Source organism: Malaya genurostris, chromosome 1 (assembly GCF_030247185.1).
Source record: "Malaya genurostris strain Urasoe2022 chromosome 1, Malgen_1.1, whole genome shotgun sequence".
NCBI classification, from domain to species: domain Eukaryota; kingdom Metazoa; phylum Arthropoda; class Insecta; order Diptera; family Culicidae; genus Malaya; species Malaya genurostris.
In genome coordinates this window covers 8561314-8576521 of record NC_080570.1, presented here as the reverse complement: position 1 = coordinate 8576521, position 15208 = coordinate 8561314, and the positions used below count along the sequence as shown (strand labels likewise).

Genomic DNA, 15208 nt, shown 5'->3' with positions numbered 1-15208 from the left:
TTAAACAATTACCTTCGATGAAACGACTTCCGGCCAAACGGCTTTTGGTGAAAAATCGTCTTTCGAAATCGCTTTCGGTAGAATCACTTTTGACGGAACGATTTTCGCTGAAATAACATTCGGCAAAGAGAATTTCCATGAATTGACATTTCGGTAAAACGACTTACGTTAAAGTAAAATGGATTTTTGATAAAATTGATTAGTGGAAAAATGACTTTTGGTGAAATGACTTGTTTCGAATACATAATTACTCTGAGGTCTTTTTTACGCGATTTTTTTCCAATGCGGTTTTTTTTACGCAAATTTCTGTAGCTACGAGGTTTTTTTTTATTTTTTTTTTGTTTTGTCTAAGAAATGCATGAAACATCGAGAAATTTGTTGGAAGTCAACTCTGACTCTTAGAAAAATGTTCGATTTCTTATTTTTTTTAGCTTACACCAAATCTCATGAATTTCTAAGATATTTGGATTAAAAACATTTTGGATTTCTGCAATACCTTTTTTCTAAGTCCCCAAAGTTTTAAATTTTTTTTTCGAATTTACACCAGATCTCGACGTTTCAGGCATTTCCAAGAGATTTGGCATTATCATTTTTTTTCAATTTTGCGATTTATTTTTCTATGTGGATTTCCGAAGTTACGCGGTCCCAAAGGCGATATTTAAAAAAAATGTTTTGATATTACACCAGATCTGGATGTTTCATGCATTTGTAAGACATTTGGCGTCGAAAAAAGTTCTTTAGTTTTGCGGTTTTTTACGCGGAACCCCGAGGTAATGCATATAGAAAAATCCAACTTTTGGTGAAGTGGAATGACATTCGGTAAAATGACATTTGTTAAAATGTCATATTAGGAATTTCACGGTTTTCTGTTCAATGAATTCTTGGTGAAATCGCTTTCGATGACTTCTGACGAAACGGTTATCGAATAAATAACAATCGGTGGAACGACCTAATAAATGACCACGGGCATAATTGCTTTCGGTGACATGACTTATGTTGCAACGGCTTTAGATGAAATGATTACTAACATATTTGCTTTCGGTGACATTTTTTTATTCTATAATATAATTTTAAGGCACACTGTTTAAGCTCTAAGATGCCAAGGGTATTTTTTAATCGTGATTAACGACTAACTTAAAACTAGAATAGTATCATAATGATTTGTTGTATCGGGGTCGCGGATTCTCGAGAATCCATCGGTAGTGGCCGGTGAATCTAATATAGTATGAGGCCGCATCCTTCGGTCCGTGTGGGTCCGCGGGAAACACCCCCAGGCTACGAAGGCCCGGCGGATGGTCCGCATGCTGGTTATCGACTGGAGCGGTCTTCCGTGAGCGGTGATGGTGATGTTACGGAAGAGAATGATTGTAAACGGGGTAAAAGGGAGTGTGGGAGCAAAATGTCTAAAAACGACAGAGATCTAATTAATTGCCATCGAGGTGGTGGAGACGGGGTAAAGGGGAACGAAAAAGTTAGTGACAAAAAAAAGATCTTGTTTGTTCCAATGAAGATGGTGGACAGGGACGGTGATCGAGAGACCACTTTCGGTGACATGTCATGGTGGACAAAAAAATTTCAACGAAACAGTAATCGGCAGAAAAACTTTCGGTGAACGGTTTTCGGTGAAAATCATCCGTCGTTTTGTTTTCTTTTATGTAATAAACGAATTCATCATCAGATTTTGATCGAGAAATTGTGTGGATCACATGGCCCTTTTCAGAGCCACCAGTAACTTCAACTTGCGTATATTTTTTAAGTCACTGTCGTTGTTGAATTACTCGATTTTCCGGTTGTAATCATGTTGATCCCTAGTCTAGTTATATCGCTGACATTAGCCACCGGTCATTTATTTATGGTTTCACCGAAGCGCACGGAATACGTTCTTTACAGAACACTGATTTTAGAAATGCAATTGTATCAAATTTACAAGACATTGACTGACGCTTTGTAGGATCTTCACACAAAAAGAGTTTACTTATCAAGTCAAAATTTTTCGAAAAAAAAAATTTACATAAATCGGGTCGGACAGCGCGCAGCCTATTTTCATCGCCTTGGACCGTGCCAGACATAGATCCTGACGGCCCTCCACCCACGTCAGAACTACCTGCAAATCTTCCCGCAAAAATCTGACAAAGCACAAAGCGTGTATGATTAAATTTTCATCTCATTTCCAATTTGGCTTTTAATATCCATAACAAATATTTTCGCAGGATATGAATGCGAGACTCGCACACCGCACACGTACGAACGGGCGGGCGGCCGGCCACTTCGATATCCAATATTCGTTTCACTTGTCGAGCGAGCGTCTCCCCCCCGCTCTGGTTTACCTGTCCGAGGGGGAGGAAATGGCTTCCCTTTCGTTTTGTGATAGCTTCGATTTCCGCTCCTCTACTCCCGCGTCCATTCTCATGGCTCCCATGGCTGCCAAGTTGCGGAAAGATTTCCAATCTTTCATCCTGCGATTATGAGCTCCACTCGCACGGAGTATGAGTCTCTCACATCGTTCCACGTCCAAACGAACGACTGTTGCTGACAATCCCCCTTCCATCTTTTCAGATATTTTTTTTTTTTCGGAAGAGTTAGATGCAATACGGACCAGAAGTTGTTGTGTACGAGTTGTTTCGAATATTTGCTTCCCCGTCGTTTTTGGTCGCTCGATTTTTTTTCTTCTATTTTCGACGGGATAATACCGGACTAATGAAATTTTTTGTGTCCTTCTTCGGAGCACGATAAAAATATTATTTGCTTCCAACGGCGACATTCCGAAGCGCACTTAGCCCGAACTAATCAGAACGGTTTTTTTCTTCTTTCAGATCGAGGACGAAGGCAACCACGGAAATGACGAGACCCGTCTGTTCATCCTGTCGTCGTTGGCAGCCCAGCACAAGAGCCGGGTGGCATGTGTCCTCTGCGAGGAGCCGATGCTAGTCTTTGATCGCTACCCGCTGGTCGACGGAACGTTTTTCCTCAGCCCGAAGCAACACGCCAAGGGTTGCATCGAGGTGAGTACCGTTCTAGTTTTTTTTCTGTTTGGGTTGTGAGCTTTGTTTCCACCCCGGAACAGGTTAACGACTCGTGCTTCTACATTGAGGAAGATTCCGATCTTCTCCGTCGTCGTCGTCGTCTCCGTCGCCACCACCATCGTCATCTTTCTGCTGATAGTGATTATGATGACGAGGTTGAAGAATAACCTGCCATAATTCATCGTTCCCCCCAGAACTGATTTGCCCCATCCATCATCCGTCTTTCTTCCAGTCTCGCAGTCATGCAAACACAGGCGGCGCTGTAATCAGCTGTCGGACGACGGTCGGTCTGCCACAGGAACAGAGCAAAAAAAAACATCCTTTTCACTTTCCGTTTTGCCTTGCGCTAGGATCCACGTTCCACCTCATCAGCCATTACAACAAATATTGATTCTCGCTCGAGAATTGCTTCTCTCCGGTCCCCTCAACGTTCCGTCGGTCGGTCCGACGAGCCTACCTTCCGGGTGAGCACATTGAACCTCGCGCAGAATGTGTGACAATTCGGGGCGCGCGCGAACTCGTCATCACTTCAAGCAACAACGACAACACCAACAACAACAACACGACGGACGTCGCGGCGAAGGGCGTTTAAATTTAACCATCAACGCCAACGACCACCATTGACCTAGTTTTACTGTTGCCACCACCACCACGCCACCGATGGCTAGACATGCCACAGATCCTCGCGTACACAAAGGCCTTTTTTATGTGCTGCTGGTGTTGCTCGATTTGTGGCTGGCTCCGTCTGATAGGTTGTGGAGGCACACTGGCGGAGCAGGAAACGTCTGGGTCAGACAGGCTGCAACATCGCCGTCGGATTATAATGGGCTGACGAGCGCGTGAAATGTTGAAAGGATTATAGGATGTAGTTCTTTTTTCCCTCCCCTCCCCCTGTTCTATTGTTGATGAATGGCTGGCTGGGTTGTTGGTTATTGATCCGAGGTTGGTTTACGTCACATTAGCGCCGGACTACGGTTCTCGGTTCTAGCAGACGAAAGACAGACCGTACCTGTTCGGTATCCTTGTGATTTTGACAGTAAATAGGTCAGGATTCGGTTGACCAAACGGGGTTCGGCAAATTTTGGTTGAAGAAAAAAAAAGAGGGTGGGTAACATCAGTGACCAAACTGGGTGACGTGACTAACAAGTTTCCAAGTACCAGCAGCAGAGCTAGTAAAAGTCATTTTCATTGGCTCAAAATAGACGAAAATGACGAGAAATTACTGTCACTCTCAGCTTCGCTTGCAAACTTTGAGAACGAAATCCATGACATAAGCGGGACAGTAGTTTCAAAATTGTGTTTTTTCTTTCATTTGCCTTTTCAGTCATTTGCAGTTTTCAGTAAAAATCCCATAGTATGTATGTTCAACCGAAGCTGTGAGAATCTAAAATGACAGAAAAAAGTTTCACAATAACTTTTACCTATTGGTGCTCGAATTTGCAGTAGTTTTGGTTTTCAAAGAGGTTCTGGGATGTAATTACTTCGTATTTGTCATATTTTAGTCACTATTTATTTTCAATACATCGATGAAAGAATGAGAATTGAAATTCTGCTGATGCTCCCTGAAGACGTTAGTTTGGTTTCATCTTGTCATAGAGGAAAGAGTGATGTTGGCAATTATTCTCTTTCATTTTTTCGATGAGAAACGAAAATGCATCGTCTCTCTTCGTTTGTTCTGGTTTCGGTCATTTACGAATGAGACAGTAACATATTGAAAATGAGGCTGTTGGATGGGATATTTTCATTGAGAATGCATGACAATTTTAAGCTCCGACCAGCAGTCATTTTAAATAGTCTTTGCTTCCATATTTTGAAATTTGTTCTTCTTCTTCACTTGAGATAACGCCGGTTGGTGCCACATCAACTTTTAGGCTATGTTGTCAGTTAATTTTCGTTTATAGTCCAATGGATTTTCTTTTCACTGAACTACAAACTTTGCCATGTGAACGTCGAATCGCCAAAGTATGGATAAAAATTCTTTCTTTATCGCGAAATACCTCAAATTTTCAGTGCAATAGCAGGATACACTCACTCTACGGTCTGATAACCGGATGACATCACTAATCAGGAAAAAAAACCTCTAGCGTCCAATAGAGACCTCTTCCTTCAGCACTTCAATATGAAAATGCCTCGTTTTCTCATACTCGAATTGCTACCGCACCCACCATATTCCCCGGATTTATCTCCCAGCGATTATTTCTGTTCTCTGATTTAAAAAAAAAGAAGCTTGCTGGAAAGAGTTTTGTATCGAAAGACGAGGTCATCGCTAGGACTGAAGCATTTTTTGAGGCTAAAGCGAAATCGTGTTGTAAAAGTGGTAAAAATGTTAGAACATATATTATTGCTCTTCAAATAGCTATAATTGATTGATGAATAAAATAGAAATTTGTTTAAATTGTCAGACCGGATACCTCTTGAGTGACGTGTTACTTCATTTAACGAGCCATTCCAGATTTTAACAGCGGAAAAGGTGGCAAAATTAGGAACGAATTACTCCGAATTCACACAAAATACTTTGCACACGTCTTCAGTATGACGAACAATACGTTTTGCTTGTATGGCGAGACCAATTTGGCTCAAGACTGATTTTGGAAATGGGTGAATATTTTTTAGACAACTTTTTTTTTTAAATCGTTCAAACTGTGAACTATCTTTGGTATAAAAATGTCTAAAAATGAGTTGAAGAAAATCGATTGGACACAATGAAAAAAAAACTACACTATATACTTAGAAAAACAGTCACAACACAAAAATTTTCGGTCAATTTTCGAGCTCTTGAAAAAGCGTTTGACAGTTTTTCTCAGTGAATTGATAAAAATTGTTTTAGTTGTAACAGGTTAAAAACAATACCGAAACAAAAAATTTGGATGCGTTTTTTTTTACACAATTTTTGTAAAAAATTGCGTCCAAAACTTTTGTTTGGGTTTTTTTTCTAACCTATAAAAGTAGAAACAAGTTATCTTTCTATATACTATATACACTGACAAAAATCGTTAAACGCTTTTTCAAGATTTCAGAAATTGACCGCAAAAAAATATGTAAAAAAACGCATACACTGCGAAAATATCGAAAAAAAACAAAATTATGTAAAAACATGAAAAATTTTTGTTTCGATGTTTTTTATCTTATTACATCTAAAACAATTTTCATCAATTCTCTGAGAAAAACAGTCAAACGCTTTTTCAAGAGTTCAAAACTTGATCGAAAATATACAGTTTTGTAAAGAACCACGTCCAAAATTTTTTATTTGGTGTTTTTTTTTAACCTGTAATTGCTGAAATAATTTTTATCTATACACTGAGAAAAACTATCAAACGCTTTTTCAGAAATTCACTGAACTGAACGTGAAAAAATTATGTGAAAAACGCATCCAATATATTTGTATCGATGTTTTCAGTTTAAATTTGTTTTAGCTGGAACACTTTTAAACTAAACACTACGAAAATTTTTTTCTATATACTGATCAAAAAAACAAAATTATGTAAAAACGCATCCAAAATTTTTGTTTCGGTGTTTTTTATCTTGTTACAGCTAAAATAATTTTGATCAATTCTCTGAGAAAAACCGTAAAATGCTTTCTTAAGAGTTCAAAAATTGACAGAAAAAAAAATAAATTTTTTAACATTCATCCAAAGTTTTTTTTTTAACCTGTAATAGCTGAAACAATTTATCTTTCTATATTTCTATATACTATCTAAACACTGACAAAAACCTTCAAACGCTTTTTCAGAAATTCACTGAATCGACCGTAAAAAAAAATTATGTGAAAAAGCATCCAATATTTTTGTTTCGATGCTTTTAGTTTACAGGGTCCGGCACTCGAAGTGTAACCAATTTAAAAGGCCATAAATTCAGTTTGGAAAATTACTTTTACTTAATTCAAAGTACAAAATGTGGAAAAATATAACAAAATTCAGAATCAATTCACTTTTGCTCGATATGACCACCTCTTGCCTTGACTTGATGACTTGAGAGAGCGAAGGAGTTGAAAAATGAAAAATAGTTGGTTTGCCGTGAAGTCATTTATTACTTTTTTGGGAACATGGAAAGCCCGCTGTAGCTTGTAGACTTCACAATCTCTCTCTCTCTCTCTTTCCAGCAGGCATGAAACCTCCTCATCTTTTATATCAACAGTTTTAAGTGATAAGTCGGAGGAAGTTAAAAGTGGCAAAATATCTTGTCAATTGCAACGTTGGTGAAGAAATGGAGCAAAGAGGGAGCAAAAAGATAATTGACATAAAGATCGAATTAATTCCGAAGAAAAAGATGGTGAGCAGCTCAATCCCTCGAGCGGGTCGAGTGCCATATTGTAGACATGAGCAGTTTCTTTAAAAACGGTGGATGAGAAGTCTGATGACACCCGCTACACATCGCTTCTTTCCTATTCCATCTAACAATTAAGAAAAGGCGGGGCAAAAGAGAACGGAAAAATTGCATCTCAAACAGTTTTACGAGATCGATTTTTTGGTTCTTGAATGAACTAAAAGGAATGGGATGCTTCTGCTGTTTAGTTTACAACATTTTCGGAGTAAAGCAACATCCGGTCAAAGAACTGCATTCGGAAAAAACACATGGAAACCGCATAAGTTCAAAAACTCCCATTAAAAAATTAGAAAAAAAATTTTAGATGTCGATTGACTTCGAAACGCGGGAACCGTCGGGATATGATGTTATTTTGGAAAAAAAATCTAAAAGATAGACTTCCAACTTTTAGAGATTCGATTGTTTTGAAAATTTACTTTTTCCAGATGATGGCAGATCTCGACGTTTCATGCATTTCTAAGACATCTGGCATAAAATAAAAACCTGTTTTTGTTCTAGTATTAAACTTTTGTCTCATTATAAAACCAACACAAAAAAGGCCTGTGAACTGAAGAAAACGAGAGCTTTAAATATTTGCGTCGTTCAAGGTTCACGGTCAACAAAGGCGGGGCTACAAAATAATCACAGCCGACGGAGTCGAAATTCGCATTCGATCCAGTCGACAGAAACAAAGACAATATGTATAAGTGAAGTAAAGGGACGCTTCCGAAACGAGCAAATCCGATTAACGAAGTGTTTGGCGAGGGGACGGGTATAGCGTGATGGGTAAGTCGATACCTTTCACGCAGCCCGCCTGGGTTCGATTCCCAACCCCGCACATAGGGTCAGAAAGTTTTTCTGGTCCGAAGAGGTGAATGACCTTAAGGGTAAAACTTCTATAATCGAAACAAAAAAAAGTATTTGGCTTTCGAGACGACATTCAATCTGCATTGACTTAAAGTGCTGTAAAACTAGACCTACCACGAACAATGGTCATCTAAAATTTTCTAAAGCGGTAGTGCGTTAATAAAGACAAATACAAGAACAAATCCTAAGTGTAAATGACTTTTTCTCTTTGTTTACTTTCGATTATTAAAGTCTTATCGACAATTCCTCTCTCTCTCTCTCTCTCTCTCTAACACTTTACATAAACTAATGACTGGAGTCATCAACTTTTGATCTGCACTGCAATTTGTTGGAAAATACAGGAATATGCCGTAATAATTGAAAGCGAAAATAAACAAAAAGAAACTGTCATTTGTACTTGGGAGCTTTTCTAAAGTTTATCGATGATGGCTTTAGCATCACAATGAAAGTCCCTTTGTTATGTGAGAAATTGTCTCAGAAATGCATGGCACGTCGATATATCTCGACATATATATTGACATATCCAAGTCTTTTTTGTTGCAAAAAAAAAACACGTAACTTCGAAATTCCGCTTAAAAATCTGCAGAATTCCGCAGACTCATAAAAAGGCCGTATAAAAAAAATCTATATAAATATTTGCGTCATTACTAGTGTGTAGTCAGTAAGGCGGGGAGAGGTTTACACTCATATCACTTTGGTCCAGGCGACAGAAACATAGAACAAGCAGACCCTTCTGACATGACTAGATCCGATTGAAATCCTTTTCTAAACCACCTATCAGTGTATTAATGTCTTTCTTAGGAACAAGCTCACGCTTCTTCCAAGTCAACAGTTTTGCATCGCTACTTTAAAGAACGGCTTGCGATTTCAAATTCTCTTTTTCCTGAAACTCCGGAACCAGAACTCAACAATGACCTGTGAGATCGTAAAAACTTTTATTTGATCTTAAATCAACTTCCAGTCGTTTTTGAAAAATAAAAATTAGTTTCATGTAGGAGTATCTTTATTTCCCATAATAACAAAATCGGTTTATTAGGACATTGATTAATACAAGATTCGACGATTTTTTGTGCATGCTTTGCATTATTTCTTAAGTAAAGCTTCCCCTGTTAACCGTTTTTTTTTTGTTCCTTTATTTCGAGAATTTTTTATATAGTCATCATTCTTTAATAGAAACTCCTACGGTGTAAATTTTGTGCCAAAATATCGCGTAGTTCTTGAGATAAAAAAATCTTTTACTAGTCCTTTCGTTCATAGCAAAGTAAAATGTATTCACGTCAAACTTGTTATTAGAAAGAGCCGTTTATCCAAACAAGTTAACGCCTGTTTACTCACCGCAAACTGCTGATTCAATTGAGCATCGATTTGCCAAGCCTCCGTCTTCCACCCGGAATCCGACTCCTCCGGTCCTACGACGGTACGAGGTCCGTCCTCTGCAGAAATGAAATATTCCACTAATTACATCGATCTCAGCGCAAATATGAAATGCAAATTTTGTACTCCTCAAAATTCATCCCCCTTCCGACGGACCACCCGACCGACCGCGGACCAACAAAACGAAGCCGCAACCAGCAGAAGACAAAGTTGAAACAACCACCGTCTAAAATTAATGATATCGTTAGCTTCGTGTGCGGTGGCGTCAGACTCACCTCCGCCGCGCTGCACAGCCACCGGAACCTAACCTAACCTCACACTAAGCTTAAATTAGTGGTGTAATGAGAGAACCAAACCCCACCCACCGTCATCACCACTCTCACCTTCGACAAAGTGAGAGAGAGACAGGGAAAAAACCCTAACGAATGTCACCTCCACCATCGGCTGAAGCGCCTGAACGTTATGCAAATCAGCTGTTTGTGATGATGGTGGCGGCGTCGGCGGCGGCGACGGTGATAGTCCCGGTAGTCGCCTTCTGGGAGTATAAAAATCAAACGCTCGTAAAATCGCTCAAGATTTAATAAATAACGTTTCCGTTTTTTTCTTTCTTTTTCCTTTTCTTTTTCGTCGATCGTCCTCAGGTGAAGTACGAGAATCGTGTCCAATATCTGACGTCGGTTTGCATGGCGTGTCTGGATGGTGTCGAGTTGAACCGGGTTGTACGATGCAGGTAATTACTTCTGTTCAAATTTGAATACTCACAAAAAAAACTGGAATTAAAGGAGCAAGGGAAAAAACAGCTGTTCGGATTGGTCATTAATTTAGCACTGACCCACACTGAGTCCGTCCGTCCGTCCGTCCTAGAGCTGGATCGGATGGATTATCATTCTAATTAATTTCATGGAAATACTCGCTTGTTTCGGTCAATTTGTTATTTCGGGTGGGGGGAGAAAATCATGGAACTTGAATATTCATGTGGATTTGAAAGGACTCTTGTTTCCGAAAGGCGACTTTTGTCCAGTTGCCACACAGAATCGTACAATTATTACTGCTGGACGTTGGGAGCTATGATTGATGTTGGTAGCTCGACTGGGCGCCGAGCCACACTATGTCTGATGGCAGTTCAGTTCAGTGACGGCAGGTCAGTGTACAGTTCGGCCAGACTATTTAACGATGATGACATTGTTTTGCAGAGCCCGACTGCATTCGAATGTCACAACAAAAAAAAACATTCTAATTTTATTCTCAACATTCAAGAAAACGACTTGAATCAGAAGTTGCCATTTTCAATCAACATTTTGAGATTTCGAATCAAGTGTCAAAACTACAAATTTTAATCCGAAGCTAAATTCATACTCAGGGATCAAAATTACTAATTTAAACTAGCGCTTTCAATCGAACACAGAATCAGAATCTTCGGCCTCTGCGATGGCTGATGCCAAACAATCAAAACTGTGATTGAAACTTCAGACTTGGAAAATATTGCACACCCGTCGTATAGTCCACATATGGCTCCTTCCGATTACTATTTGTTTCGATCGATACAGCATCACTCAGCCGACCAGCACTCCTCTACTTATGATGAAGTCAAAAAACCCTTCTTAATTACATAGCCTTTCTCTTGCCATTTCAACCGTCTCATTAAAACATTTATTAGATTCTATTCTTGGCCATTAGTATTGTGATCAGTGTTGGGAAAAAAATCAAAATTTCTAAAATCGTGACTGAAATTTTTCGCTAGTGATTCTCAGAGAAAAAAAATCGTCGATCAGAAATCATCGATCATATGGAAAAAAAAATCAGTTGTGCTAAGTTCACTAGCGAACATCCCCTCGACATTTAATAAAAAGTTCGCACATTGAGTACACTGAGGTCTTTTTTACACGACTTTTTTGCGGATTTCCACGCGGTTTTTTTTTATTCGGATTTCCCAAGTTACGCGGTTTTTTTTTTGTTGTCTCAGAAATGCATTTTTGAGTCAACTCTCTAACACTCAAAAAATATATTACACAGGTCTCTTTTTATGCGGGGGACACGCACCGCGTAAAAAAACTGCGTAAAACAAACCGCGTAACTGCGGAAATTCGGAGTAAATAAACTTCCAAACTAAAGAAAAAAAAAATTTGATGCCAAATATCTTATAAATGCATAAACGTCCAGATCTGGTGTAATATTAAAAAAAAATGTTTTTTTGTGAAAATCAACTTTGGGACATAGAAAAATTTCGAGACTTCCAAAATTGAAAATTTTATTTGATGCCGAAAAAAACCGCGTAATTTTGGAAATCCGCGCAAAAAAAAACGCGTAAAAAGAGACCCCAGTGTACACCAAATCTTGTCGTCTCATGCATTTCTAAGGCATTTGGCATCATAAAAAAAATTCGATTTCGGAAATCTCAAAATTATTCCCTTATAAGTTCCTAATTCGATTGTTTTCAACAATTTTTTTTTTTGAGATTACATTTGGTATCCAAAAAAAAATTCTTTCAAATTTGCGGTTTTTTTTTCCACGCGGATTTCCAATGTTACGCGGCCTCAAATTCAAAGTCCAAAATTACCCAATTTAGCTTGAATATACGAGGTCTGTTCAAAAAGTTCCCGGAATTTTTTAATTGCGCGCGTCTGGAGAGTCCGGTGGTCAAAACTTTTTTTTATTGTGTTGGTACATATGTCCCTAATGTATGGTGAAATTTTCAGCTGTATTCATTGTTTACATTCTGTCTTGTAGCGGCTGGTGTAGACGTGATTTTTTGAGCTCGGCGATTTTTGTCTTGGTGACGTTGGGTGCTTCCACGTGGACGATTGTGCTTTTGTTTCGACATCATAACCGTACACCCATGTTTCATCACCAGTTATGACCCTTTCAAGTAAATTTGGATCGTCGTTGACGTCGTTTAACAGCTTCTGAGCGATAGTAATGCGTTTGTTTTTTTGATCAAAATTCAGCAGTTTTGGAACGAATTTTGCTGCCACTCGTTTCATGCCCAAAACATTTGAAAAAATATGATGGCATGAGCTAACTGATATGCCAACTTCATCAGCAACTTCTCTAATAGTGATTCGGCGATCATCCATAATAATTTTTTCCACTTTTCCCACATTTTCATCGATTATTGACGTGCTGGGTCGACCGGAGCGTTCGTCGTCTTCAACGTCTTCGCGGCCATCTTGGAAACGCTTATACCACTCGTAAACACTTGTTTTTTTCATAGCAGACTCACCGTAGGCTCTCTGTAACATTTCGCTCACTTGGTTACACTTTATTTAATTTTTCACGCAAAATTTAATACAAATTCTTTGACTCTTCAATTCTTCCATTTTTTAAACTAACAAAAATCGCCGAGCTCAAAAAAACACGTCTACACCAGCCGCTACAAGACAGAATGTAAACAATGAATACAGCTGAAAATTTCACCATACATTAGGGACATATGTACCAACACAATAAAAAAAAATTTTGACCACCGGACTCCCAGACGCGCGCAATTAAAAAATTCCGTGAACTTTTTGAACAGACCTCGTATATTATGCGCAAAAGTAACAGGAGCGTAGACTATCGTTACGTCAATTCAAACGCGCCATTCAAACGCTGCGCCTGCTGTGTGCTCGCGACAGGTAAAATGCTGCGCTCCTGTTACTTATATAAACCAAATTCTTGGCTAAATAGCGTTTTATTGTGTTTACTCAAAATAGGACAGTGTGATCAACCAAACAATGGAATTGAAACTGCCTTTCGTCGCTATAATTCCCTATTTGGAATGTAGTAAAAATATTGTTGTCCATATTGACTACCCTAAGTGCATCGAACATATCGCAATTATAATTTCTCCAGTTGCGAATTCATTCAGTAGAGATTTTTTAATTGATGAAAATATAATTTAATCTCGCACGAATCACTTCGGTGGCGAACTGAAGCGTAGTAGAAATTCAGCATCGAAATATCACCGGAGATTGTCTTTTTAAGAGATATTTCTATGGGTGAAAATTCGTCATCAAGTTTTGCTATCGCAAACAAGCACTTGTGAGTTTCGAGATACAGAGTTTTGTGGGTGCTCATTCGTGGGAGCGGGTCATTGCGCCGAAAGCCGTTTCGCCGAATGTCATTTTGCCGAAAGTCGTTGCCGAAAGGGTCATTTCGTCGAAAGCGGCGGCCTCTTGCATACAAACCTGTAACCGCCTCGTTTGCCCGGTCTACTCAAAGCTAGGTTTCTTTGCTTTAGTTAGGTCCGAACGAGCGGTAGCGAGGTCGGACAGCACACGAATCAAATCAATGTGGCGAAGCCGCATTAGATATTTTTTTATTTAGTAAACGGAAAATACTACATACATTTGCTTGGTAGATACGTATGGAATTGCTTTGATGATTAGTGAGTAATAGTCAACCACAATATTATACGGTGCGAGAAGGGCAAGTGTTAAACCAGTCCGAGACATCGATTGAAGTAGAAAAATTTGGTAAGAAAGCTATGATCTGGCAAGCAATTTGTAGCTGCGGTAAGATTTCGAAACCCTTCATCACCACTGCTTCAATAAACAGCGAAATATACATCAAGGAATGTTTACAAAAACGACTTCTGCCCATGATTCGAAGCCACAAGGATCCTGTTGTCTTCTGGTCAGATCTTGCTTCTTGCCACTACTCGAAATCAACGGTAGAATGGTATACTACCAAAATGTCACTTTCGTCCCAAAAGACATGAATCCACCAAATTGCCCACAACTTTGGTGGATTCATGTCACAACATCGACCAATTGAGGAATTTTGGGTATTAACGAAGGCACGTCTTAAGAAACATGTCTCGGCAGCCGAAACCATTCAACAGTTCGAAAAAGTTTGGAAAAAAGTGTCAAAACTTGTCGCCAAGAAGTCTGTACGGAATTTAATGAGGAACGTTCGCAAGAAGGTGCGCCAGCTAGTCTACAATGGCTAAGTAGCAAATGTTGAGAATAATATTCTGTTGTTGTAGTCTAATATTATCAGTATATTGAATAAAATTTGAATATTTTACACTTGTGAATTATTTACAGCGAAATCAAAGTGCGTCCATACTTTCTGAGACAGTCAAGAACCAGAAATGGCAGTCATTTGATCTTCAAACTTGATCAATGACTCAATACTAGCTTTCGAATGAGCCTAAGTTTGTTTGAAATCGGTTCAGTCATCTCCAAGAAATTTGAGCTAAAAGAAAAATCTTTGAAAAGGTGACATTTTCCGATCTCGTCGAGCTGAGTCGAATGGTATATAACACTAAGGGTCTCAGAAGCTCCGAGGAAAAGTCGATTTTTTCAACAATTCTATAGGATATTGAATAATCCATTCATTGTATCTTCAAACGATATATGAAGTAATGAAACAAAGAGTGCGTCACTCTGCTTCAAACCGTTCGGATTATTTTCTTTGGCATCTGAACCTTTCTCGCTATTGAATTATGTAACCATTGCTCACTTTTTTATAAAAAAAACCAATCACCGATAATCTTTTCCCATTCCACTCTTCTGCAGATTCTGCGCCCAGAAGTGGGACGGCTCTTCGCTGGTTCTGGGAACCATGTACTCGTACGACATTTTCGCCGCGATGCCGTGCTGTACAGAACGATTGAAGGTAAGTTCTTGACCGCCGGTCCATCTAGAAAACCACCACCC

At 39.0% G+C, this 15208-nt stretch overlaps 1 protein-coding gene across 2 annotated transcripts in view; it reads left to right on the top strand.

The window, feature by feature from the left end:
* The window catches only part of LOC131431590 (headcase protein-like), a 335054-nt gene that overhangs the window by 319632 nt on the left and 214 nt on the right, over positions 1 to 15208 (top strand). For both annotated transcript variants that reach the window (XM_058597415.1, XM_058597411.1), the window contains exons 3-5: positions 2814 to 3002; positions 10208 to 10296; positions 15068 to 15167. In XM_058597415.1, the coding sequence (XP_058453398.1) occupies positions 2814 to 3002; positions 10208 to 10296; positions 15068 to 15167 (378 nt within the window). The remainder of the gene's footprint in view (positions 1 to 2813; positions 3003 to 10207; positions 10297 to 15067; positions 15168 to 15208) is intronic.